We start from the raw sequence: 17,195 nt of genomic DNA on the forward strand, positions 1-17,195 counted from the left end.
TTTAATTACTATTGAGGCTGTAGACTTTTCTTTTCTTTTTTTTTTTTAAGATTTTATTTATTTATTTGACAGAGAAAGACATCAAGAGAGGGAACACAAGCAGGGACAGTGGGAGAGGAGAAGCCAACTTCCCACTGAGCAGGGAGCCAGACCCAGGCTCAATCCTGGGACCCTGGGATCATGACCTCAGCCAAAGGCAGATGCTTAATGACTGAGCCACCCAGGTGCCCCGGGCTGTAGACTTTTCTAAATAGAAAAATTTATCCATATAATTGTAGATTCACATGGAGTTATAAGAAATAATACAGAAATACTAGTACTCGTGTGTGTGTTTAGTTTTATGAGGCTATAGACTTGTCTATGCCTTAATTCCTTTTTCCTCCTCTGTAAACTGTTTCTTCATTTCCTATTTGATAATTCTCTAGTGGATCCTAGAAAATGATCTTACATATTTATATAAATTTCCTATCACATCACATTTATTTTCTTTGAGTAAAACCATTGGCTATATATAATTATAACAGTATATGGTGTTAGTTGTGAATGTAAACTAGTTCTTATTTATTCTAATATCCAGTTTTACTACATGGACAGCCTTTGTTCTATTATAGTGAAATTCACTTTATACCCTTAACTAGTAGTGTTCATGAGCCTTCAAAGTCAATAGAGCCCTTTCTTCTTTATGAGTGTCTGAGGCACTCCCTGACTTCCTTGGTGGTTCTTACATGTCTCCAGTGTTCTGCCTTCTCCCCTGCCAACGAGCACCACAGGGTTAGCTACACATCTTCACTGTTGTCATTGTAGCCCGTGGCTATTTCTTCTAAAGCTGCTAGCAGGTCCTCAAAGTTGGGGGCATGATTTTTTCTAGAGTGATTACAGTTTCAGCCTAATTAATGTCTTTTACTGGGATGCTCAAATTATATTCCCAGGGGACCAGAGAAGTGATCACCTGAAATAAATCACCACATGTTACACACTTGCTGTGTACATGAAAGCCCAGTGTCTTGATGTCCCTTCCATGTTTTCAGAAGGAAACAAATCATGAATAGGCAAGGATGCAGCTATTTTTGTAAAATTCTGCTTAGTTTTCTAAACTATCCGTACCAGGTCAGCCTGTCTGTTCTCCATGAGGAATGAAAATATTTCCCTACATGGCCTCACAAGAATCTTGCCCCAAGCTTTAGGTCATCCCAAGCCAACACATCTCTATTCCCCAGAGTTCTTTCTGGCTGACTTCAGGAAGTCCTAACCCATAAGGAAGCCAGCTATGGTAGGAAGACCTTGAATTTTAGAGTGAGAAAGACCTGGGTTTGGATGTTGACTCAACCATCTGCCATCTTTGTGACACCAGGCAAGTCATTTGAACACCCATAACTTTAGTTTCCATATCCGTAGGGTTACTATAATAATTGAGATAACACAGATAAAGCACTTTCACCACAGTATCTGGCATTCATTCCTCCTGGCCTTGCTTCCTTCCCACCTCCCTCTACCTCAGATTGTCCAGTATTCTGATAGGCACTCTTTCACCCTACCTAGAAGTCTCCTTGGTGCTCTTCTCTCAAGTCTTCTTTTCTCTCTTGGTCATGAGTCATTTCCCTGCAGATGATTCAGCATAAAGCCAACATATTAGGCAAAAATCATATATCGTTAAAATCACCTTGAACATCTCTTAAATTGCTCCTAAAGTATAAGGTTCAGTAAAAATGGTTTTGTGCAACTCTGTACAGCAATTCTTACATACATCAATGTTTCAGAACCACTCGCTTAGATCAAAGGAAGGAAGAAAATGAAAGTCCATTGATAGATGTTTATGCATTCAAACCATTCAGATCTCTGGAGGTAGTGAAGCAACAAATGGAGAAATCGAAAGTGTTGCTGCTTGCCTATTGGACTTACTCCATTCCACATTAATATTAAACCTATATAACCTTAATGTAGTCAATAGACTTCTTTAGTGAGAGGATTACTCCACTAAACACGCAGGATGTAACTTAAGAATCTATCACATGGGGGCACTATGAGGAATAAAAGCTACAGTGTTTATGCTTATTCACACAGTGCTTGGCATGTAGTAAGCATTTAACATAAGACCAATTGTTTTTATTATCTTCTTGAAAAGGAGCAGTTAAAGGATCTAAAATAACCGAACCAGATGGAAAACTGCCTTTCTCATTTCACTGAGAAGCATCATATACACTTAAAAGAAAATACATGACTAGTCTTTTTTAAATATGTGGTTAAGAGAAACCCGAGATTCTGAAAAATCACACATACACTCATATGAGGAGGAAGAATCTTACCTAGAATTACCTATAGTACTCTGTAAAGTTTTATTTCTACTTTTTCTTTTCAGGGGCTTACTAAGCCAGGATCTGTTTAAGTTACTAGGATTCACTTTTCACTGTTCTTATTTCCAGTAGGTGCTAGAAATGAGGAGGTAGGTGTACATTAACGCCCAAAGAGAAAACACACTCTAAACTACAGCTAAGACTGTAATGGTTGTATTTGTCAAGTTTGAGGTCTGATTTGAATCACTATTTATAGGCAAACGTTGATGTTTTCTCCTTAAAAAGCAGGAAGCAAAATCTTGTTTTCCAAACAGGAATGAATGGAGGTGTCTGTATTGAATGCAGGAATTTGGGGAGAATGTGGCAGTCTTGTCCCCAGTTGCACATTTTTTTTTTAAATGAAGACTCTCCCACAGGAGAGTAAGCAGAGTCTGTTTTTTTTTAAAAAGATTTTATTTATTGGGCGCCTGGGTGGCTCAGTTGTTAAGCGTCTGCTTTCGGCTCAGGTCATGATCCCAGGGTCCTGGGATTGATCCCGCATCGGGGCTCCCCGCTCAGCGGGAAGCCTGCTTCTCCCTCTCCCACTCCCCCTGCCTGTGTTCCTGCTCTCACTGTCTCTCTCTGTCAAATAAATAAATAAAATCTTAAAAAAAAATAAATAAAATACAAGATTTTATTTATTTATTCGTCAGAGAGAGAGCGCGCGCGCGCGCACACAAACAGGGGGGAACTATAGGCAGAGGGAGAGGCAGACTCCCCGGTGAGCAGGGAGCCCGATGCGGGACTCGATCCCAATGACCCAGGCCGAAGGCAGACGCTTAACTAACTGAACCACCCAGGCATTACCCCCACTCACACATTAACAGAACCCCGTCATAGCGTTTTGTTTGGAAACCATATTAGCCATCCCTACGTGCCGTAACAGGCAAAAATGCATCACTTGGTAGTCAAATTACCCTTCCCTTTCTAAAGATCTGGCACTCCTAATCTTACATCGAGGAAGCTTTTCCAGTTATAGTGAATGTAAGGAAACGGTACGTTAATTTAAAGTTTTCTGCCTGTAACTGTTGGAGAAAATGTAACAATAATAACAGATTAGGGAGTTTCTAAAATAACACCCCCAGAGGCATATATGAATTTATAAGATGTGGATTTGGAGAAACTGGTCATTGGAAGCCTTGGGACCCTGTTGTTCCTTCATCATCTTATTGAATTAAATGACATTCTGTTGTTCTGGCTATATTTTGCTTTTGTGGTATGAAAATTTCTATTTCTTGGATAGTGAAACTTGGAGAAATCCAGTGTCAAAGTCTCATTTTGGAAGTAACGGAGAGTGTTTCCTTGGGACTTGCAGCACCCCAGGTATGGTCAAGAGTTTCCTCTGATGAATCTCAAAATAGCCTCTGCTTTGCCAATGCTGAGGTCCCACAAGTGTGCCAATTTACTAAGTACTTTGTTTTTTTTTTTTAAGATTCTTATTTATTTATTTATTCATGAGAGACAGAGAGAGAGAGAGAGAGAGAGAGGCGGAGGCAGAGGGAGAAGCAGGCTCCCCGTCAAGCAGGGAGCCTGATGCGGGACTCGATCCCAGGACCCTGGGATCATGATCTGAGCCGAAGGCAGACGCTTAACCGACTGAGCCACCCAGGGGTCCCCCAATTTACTAAGTACTTTGTGCTGTGAAAATGCCAGTGAACCAAAAGTATCTTAGAAGATATACAATGCTTCCAAAGCCAGGCTGAAGTTTTGAGTCATTGTTTCTTTCATGAAGACTTCTTCAAAAAATGTGAAGGATTAAAAAAACAAAACCAAAAAACTGAGAGAGGGGAGGGCCTTTCTAAGCAAGGCACCAAAACCAAAAGTCATAAAACATTGAAAATGTTCACATAAAAATTTTAAATTTCTATTTGGCACGATGCCAAATGGCAGATGTCTTTACTAGGTAAAGTATATATAATGTGAAAAACAAGTGTTTAATTTATGTACTATATAAAGAGGTCATGCAACTCAAAAATATCAACAACTCATAGTGGAGGGGAAGAGGTGGAGGAGTAGGAGAACCCTAGGCTCACCTTGTCTTACCATTACAACTAGATAACTATAAAATCATCCCAAATGCCCCAGGAATTGATCTGAAGACTGTCAGAACAAACTCCACAACTGAAGGTAGACAAGAGGCACATAGAAGAAGGTAGGAAATACAGAGATGTAATTTGGGAAAGAAATGGGTCCTGGTTGCTGCAGTGAGGAGGGAGCTGCAGTCTTAGAGAAGGAAGCACAAGAGACAGACTAGCACACAGGGGAGCACATGGGGAAAATGAATCCCTATAGCAATTGGCTTGGAAAGTGAGAGGGGCTTAGAGCCGGGAGTTTTAAAGGTCAGCCTGCTTGGCTGTGGGAGAGTTTGGAAGACATTGAGGCTGCTTTTGGAGAGAAGGCAGGGCAAACAGCCCACAGACATACAGTATGAAAACAGCAATCTGAAGAGCACATGGGGCACACAGTGGGGAGGTTAGTTGCTCATCTCAGAGCATGCCTCAAAGAGGCAGCGTTCATGAGACCCCCTCCAGGAACAAAGAAACTGTCAGGAGCCATTTCCCTCCCCTGGTCCTCATTATAAACACAGGGCACAGGGCCAACACTCACTACTTAACTTGCTTATACCAAACCCCGCCCCCCATGCTCTGGTGGAACCACCCTTCCCAGTCCCAGTGCAGTGGGCCCTCTTCCTCAGAAGACCAGCCCAAACCCCTGCCAACACTGTGTCTCCCAACCTGGGAGTTTTGCAAGGCCTTGGTTCTGGTGGCGGTGGCAACAAGTCTCATTTCACAAGCACACCTAGTGCAAAATATGCCACATTCAGGCCAAGGACCAAATACTGCCCACCACAGGCAAAGAGAGCCTCTGCAGATGACTGGCCTGAAGGATAAAGCAGCCAGGACACAACAGCAGAGCACACACAGCACACATTGGAGATACTCCCAGAAGTGCCAGGCCCCGGGGAACAGAGGACACTACATAGCAGGGCATTATAGGACCTCTTCTTCATAAAGCAATTATCCTTAAGAACAGAAGACATAGCTGAGTTTCCTAACCCAGAGAAGCAGGCACAAAGACTTAGACAAAATAAGAAGACAGAGGAATTTGTCCCAAGTGAAAGAATAAGACAAGGCCATGGCAGGAAATCTAAGCAAAACAGATATAAGTAACATGCCTGATCACTGGACTTGAGAAAAGAGTGGAGAACATCAGCAAGGCCATTAACACAGAGATAAGGAATAACATAGAGATAAAGGGCTCAATAAACAAAATAAGAAACACACTTGATGGAATGAATAGCAAGCTGGAGGAAGCAGAGGAATGAATTAATGACCTAGAAGACAGAGTAATGGAAAGTAATCAAGCTGAACAAAAGACAGAGAAAAGAATTATGTAAAATGGGAATAGACTTAGGGAATTCAGTGAGTCCATCGAATGTAAAAATATTCGTATTATAGGAGTCCCAGAAGAAGAAGAGAGAGAAAACGGAGCAGAGAATTTATCTGAAGAAATAATAGCTGAAAATTTCCCTAATCTGGGGAAGGAGACAGATATCCAGATTCATGAGGCACAGAGAACCTCCAACAAAAATCAAACAAAGGCAGATCCGCACCAAAACATATTGTAATTAAAATGGCAAAATATAGTGATAAAGAAAAAAATCTTTTTTTTTTAAAGATTTCATTTATTTATTTGACAGAGAGAAAGACAGCGAGAGAGGGAACACAAGCAGGGGGAGTGGGAGAGGGAGAAGCAGGCTTCCCGTCGAGCAGGGAGCCGGATGCGGAGCTCGATCCCAGGACCCTGAGACCATGACCTGAGCTGAAGGCAGACACTTAACGACTGAGCCACCTAGGCGCCCAATTAAGAAAAAATCTTAAAAGCAGCAAGACAAAAGACAGTTACATAAAAGGAAACCATGTAAGACTCTCAGCAGATTTTTCAGCAGAATCTTTCCAAGCCAGAAAGGAGTGGCATGATATATTCAAAGTGCTGAATAAGAAAAATCTACAGCAAACAATACTCTATCTAGCAAGGCTATCATTAAGAATAGATGGACAGATAAAGGGCTTCCCAGACAAACAAAAACTAAAGGAGTTCATGACCACTAAACCAGCCCTGCAAGAAACATTAAAGGGGTCTCTTTGAGTGGAAAGAAAAAGACCAAAAATGATAGGAATGAAGGTAGGAAACACAAAAGCAGTAAAAATGAATATTTCTGTAAAAAATCAGTCAGGAACTCACAATATAAAAAAGGATATAATATATGACACCATATACCTAAAACGTGGGGAGAAGAGGAGTAAAGAATGGGTTCAAACTGGGGCACCTTGGTGGCTCAGTCGTTGGGCGTCTGCCTTCAGCTCAGGTCATGATCCCAGGGTCCTGGGATCGAGCCCCACATCGGGCTCCCCCCTGGGTGAGGGGCCTGCTTCTCCCTCTCCCACCCACCCCCGCTTGTGTTCCCTCTCTCGCTGTGTCTCTCTCTGTCAAATAAATAAATAAAATCTTAAAAAAAAAAGAATGGGTTCAAACTTAAATGACCATCAATTTAATACAGACTGCTATATGCAGAAGATGTTATATACAAGCCTAATGGTAACCACAAGTCAAAAACCACTAATAAATGTGCAAAGAATAAAGAGAAAGAAATCCAAATATATCACTAAAAAAAACCAGCAAACCATGAGAGACTAGACAAGAAAGGATCAGAGAAAATCTTCAAAAACAACCACAAAACAAGTAATAAAATGGCAATAAATACATATTTATCAATAATTATTTTGAATATAAATTGACTAAATGTTCCAATCAAGAGACATAGGATGACAGAATGGAAAAGAAAAAAAATAAAAATCCATCTATATGCTGCCTACAAGAGATCATTTTAGACCTAAAGATACCTGCAGATTGAAAGTGAGGGGATGAAGAAATAGTTATCATGCAAGTGGAGGTCAAAAGAAAGCTGGAGTAGCCATACTTTTATTGAATGAAATAGAGTTTAAAATGAAGACTATATGGGTGCCTGGGTGACTGAGTCAGTTAAGTTAAGTGTCCAACTCTTGGTATCAGCTCAGGTCTTGATCTCACAGTTGTGAGTTCGAGCCCTGTGTTGGGATCCACACTGGGCATGGACCCTACTTAAAAAAAAAAAAAAAACTATAACAAGAGATAAAAAAAGGACACTATACAATAATGAAGGGGAAAATCCAATAAGAAGATAAAACAATTCTAAATATTTATGCACCCAACTTGGGAGCACCAAAATACATAAAAGTTAATAAACATAAGGAACTAATCAAAAATAATACAGTAGTAGGGGACTTTAACACCCAACTTAAAGCAATGGACAGATGATCTAAACAGAAAATCAACAAGGAAACAATGGCTTTGAATGACACATTGGAACAGATGTTTTAAACAGATGTATTCAGAACATTCCATCCTATAACAGAATACATATTCTTTTCAGGTGCACATGGAACATTCTCCTGAATAGATCACATATTAGGCCACAAACCATGCCTCAACAAACTCAAAAAAGATCAAAGTCATACCGTGCATCTTTTCTGACCACAATGCGATGAACCTAGAAATCAACTGCAAGAAAAAATCTGAAAGACCACAAATACATGGAGGTTAAATAACATGCTATTAATGAATGGGTCCAGCAGGAAATAAAAGAAGAAATTTAAAAAGTACATGGAAACAAATGAAAATAAAACATAATGGTTCAAAACCTGTGGGATGCACCAAAAGCAGTTCTAAGAGGGAAATTTATAGCAATACAATGCAATTTTCAACTTATTGAGGAACCTCCATACTGTTCTCCAGAGTGGCTGCACCAGTTTGCATTCCCACCAACAGTGCAGGAGGGTTCCCCTTTCTCCATACCTTTGCCAATACCTGTTGTTTCTTGTGTTTTTTCTTTTTTCCACTCGTGGAATTGAAGAAACAAAACAATCAAGCAAAGTGGGGGCGGGAGGGAAGAGGGAGAGATATATAAACCAAGAAACAGAGTCTTAACTATAGAAAACAAACTAATGGTTACCTGATGGGAGTTACGAGGGGGGGTGGGTAAAATAGGTGATGGGGATTAAGGAGGGCACTTGTCATGATGAGCACTGGGTGATTAAAATAAAAACTTATTTTTTAAAGAATTTTTATTTATTTGACAGAGAGAGAGAGAGCATAAGCTGGCGGAGTAGCAGGTAGAGGGAGAGGGAGATGAAGGCTCCCCACTGAGCAAGGAGCCAGATGTGGGGGGTCAATCCCAGGACCCTGAGATCATGGTCTGAGCCGAAGGCAGTCGCTTAACCAACTGAGACACCCAGGTGCCCCCCCATAAATAAATAAATAAATAAATAAATAAATAAATAAATAAATAAAAGCTTAAGAAAAAAAGAAAATATCAACAACTCATCAGAAAAATGCTTAAAATGTGAACAGTTCACAGAAAAGGAAATTCACAAGGCTTTTAAGCTTAAGATGTTCAGCTTTACTCATAAGAGAAATACAAAGTAATACTAAATGAGATCCCACTTTTTACTTATTAGGTTGGCAAAGATCAAAAAACTTCAGAATATAGTCGGCTCAAGTGGGGAATGAAACTGATAGTCTTATACATCTTTAGTGAGGGTTTATGGATACGGCCTCTACGAAGAACAATTTATTGATATACTTCAACGTTTAAGTGTACATACCTTTTGACCCAACATTTCCACTTCCAGGAAATTTTCCAACAGATGTTTTTGTACCTGTGCACAGAGAAGTATGTTCCAGGATATTTGTGACAATATTGCTTATAATAGTAATAGTGTCTAAGTAGATTAGAAACAATCTCAGTGTTCCTCTGTAAGGGATTAGTGCCAAGTAGGGAACTATGGGCTCTGAAGTTTTACTGTACTTAAACATTCACTAGTTAGCCTGCCATAGTTTCCAGAGATGCTGGAGAAGGCAGGAGACTCCTGGGTCAGAGACAAAGGACTTTATTACTCCCAGAGCAGCAGGCAGCATGAACTTCATGTTCCATCAATTTGCCCATAAGGACAATGTATTATGGCCCAGGTGTCCGTTTCACACACAGTGGATCTGTGTCCCAGCAGAGGGACAGCAAGCTTAGGAAACTCCCAACATGGAGTTGACAGATTAGCAAGTAAAAATACAGATGTCCAGTTAAATATGAATTTCAGATAAACAAGAAATGATTTTTAGTGTTAAGTATTGTATAGGGCAGGGGCGCCTGGGTGGCTCAGTCGGTTAAGCCGCTGCCTTCAGCTCAGGTCATGATCTCAGGGTCCTGGGATCGAGTCCTCATCGGACTCCCTGCTCCACAGGAAGCCTGCTTCTCCCTCTCCCTCTGCCACTCCCCCTGCTTGTGTTTGCTCGTTCTCTCTCTCAAATAAATAAATAAAAATTTTTTAAAAAGTTTGTGTAGGGCACACTTGTTGTTTATCTGAAATTCAAATTTAACTGGGTATCCAATATTTCACCTGGCGGTCCTATCCTAATCTTATTAGGGTGATGCTAGCATACGTGTGCAACCTCTGACCTGGAGGAAGACGGTATCTTTATTATCCTGGTGAAGAAACAAATCTGCCTTCTCCCCCAGAGGGAGACACTACCTCTGTTTTCCCAGGCTGTTTGCCAAACAAATATCCTTGGAAAGCTTGTCCAGGATAAAAGCTGTCACAACACATGTAGAAACGCCGTGGAGAATTGCCCAGCAACATTTCACATAAACTGAGGTGTAAAAAAAACTGGCAACATCTACCTCAGGTAGTTGATATAGGGATTCAATTAGATGATTGTGTAAAGTGCTCAGTAAATGCTAATCACCAGTTCAATGTTAGTTTATTACCTGACTGGTATTTGTTGTTTTTAATTCTTTCAAAACCACTTTTGTCAACCTTCTACGAATTCATTTAGCTTGCCAACCTCTCTAATCCCGTGCACTGGTGCTCTCCTCCCCACGTTTCCACATTTTAAGATCTAGCAGCACGGCCCCACTTAGAGTTCTCTGAATATCCCGTGCTGACCACACCTCTAGGAGTTTGCATTGCTGTTGACTATGATTGGAATGACCGTGCTCCATTCTCAGGATGTCTGATAACTTCTATTTTTCCTTCAAGGTTCAGCTACCATGTCACGTGCTCCAGGAAGCCTTCCCTGAAACTCCCAAGACACAGAAATGTTTTCTTTCCTATGTCTTCTTATGACAGCTACTTTCATTTCATGTTTGTATCTGTTGTGGGTGGAATTATGGAAATTTTCATCTACAACCACAGTAATCTGATCACTGCACAGTTGCCAGATCTTTCACGTGTGCCTAGATGAAAGCTACATGCACGTGTACTGGGGGTGCTCTGACCTTTGGCTTCAGACTCAGTTTGTCCAAATTCTACCATCCAGCCCTGACCATTGCAAAGTAGAATAGCTGAATGCTTACTCAGTGTCGTTGCTGGTGTTCTTAAACCTATTCAAGAGTAATAGCTGTGCGATTGGGTAGATTTCTGTCCTGTCCCATCGGTGCATCAATCTTCAATAACATAAACATGGCATCTCATTCATATTTATTGTTAATATCTGAATATCTACTTTCAGATGTAGGTATTCTAAATTCTAGATAACTTGGTAACTTGAAATGCTAAATTTGATGATGTGCTTTATATGTTGACCTGCTAACAATCAGTTGAAGTATATATGATTGTATTTTTAATATTGCAAAAGTAAAATGCTGCAATAATTATTGAGGATTATGGAAGATGTTGGTTCTATGTAATAAAAAAACTTTCAAGTAGTTAAATAAATATGTTAACAGTTAATGTGAATATTGAAAGAATGCTATCCAGATAACTTTAGGAAGAATATTATATCCTTTTTGAGCCTACAGGTATTTATAAACATATAAATACTACCATAGGGCAAAAGAGTAAAGTTTAGATTATATCCTAATTCTAATTACTGTAGAAATCTTTGATGCAATTGCATTCATAACACTAGATAAAATCTGTAGAGGGGCACCTGGCTGGCTTGGTAGGCAGAGCATGTGACTCTTGATCTCAGAGTCATGAGTTCAAGCCTTACGTTGGGCATACAGCTTACTTAAAAAAAAATAAAATAAAATACTTTATAAAAAATATATAGAGAAACTAGTGTTTAATTACTTAATTCCATTTAGTCTGTGAATCTTAAAAAGCCCTATTTTGTAATTTTTCACATAGGAGGATAAATTAAAAGCAGAATGTCAACACAGCTACCTCAAAATTTCACAAAGACAAAAAAACCTCATGTATAACACATATGATAAATCATCTTTGAGTCATGTACTCTATACTTTATAGAGACAGCATTAAAAAAAAGAACATTTAGATAAAATGAGATGCCCAAAATACATTTGTCTCTCTAAACAATGAACTTTTCAAGAATGCTTTTAATAAGGCAATACCTCATGGTTTAGTATCTGTGAAGACAAATGCTTTTTAAAGCTTGTAGAAATAATTGCAATAGATTAATTATACCATTTCAGCAGTGGAAGAGAAAGAATTTTTGAGATTTGCCAAAGCTATGGATTCTAAATGTTGCTTTATTTTAGAAAACATTCCTTTTTTTTTTTTTTTTAAGATTTTACTTATTTATTTGACAGGGAGATAGAGCCAGAGAGCACAAGAAGGAAAAGGTGAAGCAGGTTCCCTGTTGAGCAAGGAGCCCGACGCAGGGCTCCATCCCAGGCCCCTAGGATCATGACCTGAGCTGAAGGCAACAGCTTAACTGACTGAGCCATCCAGGCGCCCCTAGAAAACATTCCTAAAAACTTTCTTCTGGTTTATATTTTCTTATACACAAAAAGTTTAATGAGAATGTTAAATGTGCTCCCAAAGTATATGGTGTGACGTTTGGACACAAGGTTGGAAGAATCAACCTTAAGTTTTTAGGTTTGACAACATAAAGGGTTACTTTCCTTACTTGATGAAAGTTTCTTGGGGCACCTGGATGGCTCAGTCAGTTAAGTATCTGCTTCCAGCTCAGGTCATGATCCCAGGATCCTGGGATGGAGCCCCACATCAGGCTCTCTGCTCAGCAGGGAGTCTGCTTCTCCCTCTCCCTCTGCCTGCCTCTCCCCCTGCTTGTGCTCTCTCTCTCCCTCTCTGTCAAATAAATAAATAAAATTAAAAAAAAGAAAGATTCTTGTGTCTCACACAGTGAATCTGACTTTGAGAAATATTTATGGAATATAAAATCAGTAAAGACAAATGCACAAAATTATCATTGACTATACAACAAATATGGTAAATGCCGTGAGCACAAACATACTGTAATTTGTTTGCACTGTTCAGTTTTATATTCAGAAAATGGTTATAGCTTTAAAAGATGTAATAAGGGTGCCTGGGTGGCTCAGTTGGTTAAGCGACAGCCTTCGGCTCAGGTCATGATCCTGGAGTCCCGGGATCGAGTCCCACGTCGGGCTCCCTGCTCAGCAGGGAGTCTGCTTCTCCCTCTGACCTTCCTCCCTCTCATGCCCTCTCTCTACCATTCTCTCTCTCTCTCAATGAATAAATAAAAATCTTTAAAAAAAATAAAATAAAAGATGTAATAAAAGGGCAACCCCTTCGGGTCCCCTCCCTCCTTGGGAGCTTTGTACTATCACTTTGCTATCGCTCAATAAACCTTGCTTTGCTGCCCACCAAAAAAAAAAAGAAAGAAAGAAAAGGAAAAAAAGATGTAATAAGAAATGACTGGCTGCAAGCAGAACGATTGTAGATCCCTTCCATAATTTTTCTTCAGCCAATAACAAATTATACAATACACAAGAGATTGTGAAATTGTCTTGTCACATATATATACAAGATATTTAAACAAGCTATTATGTCTTCCAAAGGCTGATCAATAATGCCTTAATTTTGTATTTCCCAGAGAACATTACCAAAGTAGCAAAACTTACTAATAACCAATGGTTGGATTTTATAGAAAGCAGTTTGTTTATTGGAACATGCTGAATAAATTAATGTGCCTTAAGAGTGTATTTCCTGCTGAAAAGATCTTCCTTTGATTCTTCTCTGGGGAAGAAGCTGAAATTGGTGTGCATACAAGGAAAGCTACTACAGATGGAAACTTTATTTTCTTAACTTGAAAAGTAATTAAATTGCTTCATTGTCATAGTTCTAAATCCAAACTTTAAGGACAAATTTTTCTCTAGTGATTGTGTATAGTGGCAAGAACAGACAAGAATATTAGAAATTAAAAATATGAATACAACCATCTTAAATCTGCTTCTGAAAATATGCATCTTCTTGAAAGTACAGAAAACTTCAGTCGGTGAAATTGTTTCACTGGAATCCTGTCATCGCCCAAGAAATTATCAGGGTCAAGAATCAAAAAGGAACAGTCTTTACCATAATAATTGCCTATTAGAGGAAGAAACACAATAAATTGGTGGCAGTATTACCATATTATGCTGACAGAAGTAGCCTTGCTACTCCATGAAGCTCAGTTGAAAGTATTAAGTAATGTAAATGTACCTATTTATTGGCCATAAGAGCATCCAGCAGTCGCCAGAGCTGAGAAATTACTGTTCTTGCCTTATAAGGTCAAACATTAACATTTTAACTACTACGTTTTTAATGATAAAATCATAAAAATGAATTTCCTTTCCAAGAAAGTTCGTGTTTTTTCTTCTCTTTCTACAAGTTCACTCTGTTATGGTGACATTCTCATTTAGAGAATAGCAATTTTTCACTATCAAACATTCACCATTTGACCAAAATATATTTCCCGGCGACTTCAAACTACAGGTATAGCTAGTCTAAAAACAGCTTGTGCGCTCCAGAGCGGGTGCCCCAACAGTATGGTTCTCACACTTTGGTGATTTGTTACTTTGACGGTTATGGACATTGATTTGATTCATTTGTAGAAATACAGGTTTGGGAGGATTTTCATTCATGCTGAGCATGTTTGAAAGGAGGACTGAGCTAGAAACTCGGGGTCATGAGGTTATCGTAACCGTAACACACACTCTTGTCAACCCGAAACACACAAGCTCCATAGATATCGCTTGGCTCTCCCCTGTCCATTAGTATAGACCCAGTAAACTACAACCTCGATAATCCGAGAGGTAAAGACGACTATAGATTTCAGTTTTGGTGCTAACACGGGCCACGTGAGACGCGAGCCGCTTCATCTTGTTCGCCACATTTGCTATTTCTGCAAATGACGAAGGTCTCTCCATCACAGATTTGTGCCCCTCGTTGTAACGCACCAGCCCGCTCGCACCCCGCCCATTGCCGCCTTTCCAAGTTGGGCTGCCCTCCCGCCGGAGCGCCTCCCTTCGGGCGGTGCCTGCTCACCGGGCCTTCAGGAAGAAAGCGCTCCCCAGGAAGAGCCCTGGTTCGGGGCTGGGCCCTGAGCTCTTCTCCGTTAAAGCCTCTGGGGGTAAGGAGAAAACAACCCTCGGGCGCCGCACCGCCACCGCCGGGGCGGAAGTGGCCGCCGGGGCCGCCAGGGGGCGCGCTGCGCGTGCGGCGCGGGCGTGCGGCGCGTCTAGGCCGGAGCCGTTCCCAGGGTGCGCTCGGTGCCCACAAAGCGCCAGCTGAGGGGTCGCTGCGGGCCGAGCGCCGCTGAGCCTGCCCGCCACCCAGCTTCACCCGCCGGCCGCCGTGCCTCTGCTGAGTCCCCGCGCCCCAAGCGCGCCCGGGCAGGGAAGGCAGGGCCGGGCGGGCGCCGCCTGCGGAGAGGCCAGGGGCCGGCCTGCGTGGGACCGCGCGGCGGCGGCGGCAGCGACTCCGGCGACTCCGGGCCGGGCCGGACACAGCGCAGGGCCATGGCCGAGGCGGCCCCGGCTCCGGTAAGGGCGGCCCGCGCGCCGAGCGCTGCGAGCCCGGGACGGTGTGGGCACCTAGGGCTCTGCGCCGCGGACCCGAGGGAGGGGAGCAGGACGGGACGCCCGGCCTGTCAGGCGTCGGGCGCTCCCGGGGTCCCGCTGGCGGGGAGGGGCCTGAGGCGCCGGGCAGGACGCCGACGCCGAGCTCGGGGCTGGGAGGGCGCGTCCCCTCCCCCATCGCGAAGTCCCCGCGCCTCGGGTGCGAGGCCCAGGGCTCCCCCTTCCCATTTGGACGTTTGTGGCGGAGAGCGCCTCTTCCGCTAATGAGAGAGGAGTGAGTGAAGAGGGGGGCTCCTCCCGCTTGGTGTCAGCCCCCTACAACCCGCCAGACTTAGGGCAGCCCGCTCGGTTTGGGTTTTGCATCAGCGGTTCTCAGCTCCGGGAGCCGTCCGCGCAAAATCCCCTTCGGTGCAGTCCACCTGAGCCTCGCCCAGCCGCAGAGGCGGCGGTGACGGTAACGGCGAGGCGGGAGGAGGGACTGCGTGAGCCCAGGGTTCCCCGGTGCCCGGTATCTGACAGCGCCCGCCACGCCGGAGGCCCTCGGTCAGGACTGCCGCACGACGGACTGGGGCGGGTTCCGAGGACGGGATAAGCTTCCATGTGTTTCTTCCTTCCGCGGGTGCTCACCGCAGGCCCGCCGCGCGCCAAGCCCTCTCCCAGTTGCTATAGCTGCAGGGATGACCAAGAGAGCCCCTGCGCACGAGAGCCACGTAGGCCAGTGACATAGGACTGAAACATGCTTTGGGTTTGTCAGCGAAGAAGCCTTTGGTCACGCCAAGGAGAGCCGTTTTATGGGTCGGGGGCCAGAATGGGCAATTGAGGAGGGCCTGGAAAGTGAGAAGGGAAGGAAGAGAGGGAACGGTAGCAGTGGGGTGGGGAGTAGGGCAGAGGGGAATGCAGTCTCTGTCCTGGGACCTATTTTCCTTTTTCCGAGTCTTTTTTTTTTTTTTTAATGCGGTAGAGATGATCCTGTCTTTAATGCCAATGCTGTCTAAGAAATATGATGGAAACTACACATTTAACTTTAAATTTTCTAGTAGTCACATTCAAAAAGTAACAAATCGATGGAATTAATTTTAATATATTTTATTTAACTCAATGCGTACGAAATATTTTAGTGCATAACCAATATTAAGAACTTAATGAAATTGTACATTTTTTTCCCCATACTGAGTGTGCACAATCTGGTGTGTATTTTATACTTATGGCACATCCCAATCAAAATAACCACATTTCAAGTGCTCAGTAGCCATATGTGGCTACCATATTGAATAGTGCAGGTCTTTCTTACAGAGAAGAATCAGGAGAGATTGAAATACTGACCATCAAAAAGAGAAAAGAACAATGTGCCTAAAAATGTGGAAGGAGTTGACATTCAGAGCCTAAGTGGAGAGATTAGTTTTAAATAGGATCAAACTTTTTCCTGTGGGAAGGGAGAAAGCATGGGTTAAGCTACTGACGAGTTTGAAGTGGGAAGGGGTGTGGAAAAAAAGAAAGTTGAGAGAGTTTCAGTCTCATTACTCTAATTTTTTCCCTCAAAGTAGGAGGCCACGTTGTCCCCTGAGATTGAGGGGGCCTGCAGTGGACAAGAATCTTAGTGCCCCACGCAGCTCCCTGCGCCAGCACCAGCAACATCAGCATCAAAATGGAGAATCACAGTTTTCCTCCCAGACCTACTGAATCAAAGTCTGCATTTTAACAAGATCTCCAGATGATTCTTATGCACATTAGTTTGAGAAGCGCTGTACTAAAAGTTTAAGGAGTGTGCTGAGGATTTGTAGTGGCCACTTTATGGAATGGGAAGAGAAGCACTGTTGGGGTGGGGGGGCACCAGGCAGCACTGAGTTCCTGCTTTGCTTAGAAACCATTGGTGTGTGGTGACACCAGTTTTCCCTGTTGTGTGACTTCCTTTAGTAGGGTTTACCAGCTTGCTTATAGGAAGAGAGAAAGAACAATTAGACAGATTCAAAGCTGGAGCCGGTGAGGCA

General features: G+C 42.4%; 1 protein-coding gene across 3 annotated transcripts in view; it reads left to right on the forward strand.

The window, feature by feature from the left end:
• Nucleotides 1-14,904: 14,904 nt before the first annotated feature.
• ZNF398 (zinc finger protein 398) overlaps nucleotides 14,905-17,195 on the forward strand; it is a 28,881-nt gene continuing 26,590 nt past the window's right edge. For all 3 annotated transcript variants that reach the window (XR_003516662.2, XR_003516663.2, XM_027575041.1), the window contains exon 1: nucleotides 14,905-15,171. Coding sequence is in view for 1 of the 3 variants with exons in the window: in XM_027575041.1 (XP_027430842.1) it covers nucleotides 15,148-15,171 (24 nt within the window). In the remaining 2 variants the exon portion in view is untranslated. The remainder of the gene's footprint in view (nucleotides 15,172-17,195) is intronic.

The sequence above is a fragment of the Zalophus californianus genome, chromosome 12, assembly GCF_009762305.2.
Source record: "Zalophus californianus isolate mZalCal1 chromosome 12, mZalCal1.pri.v2, whole genome shotgun sequence".
Lineage (NCBI taxonomy): Eukaryota > Metazoa > Chordata > Mammalia > Carnivora > Otariidae > Zalophus > Zalophus californianus.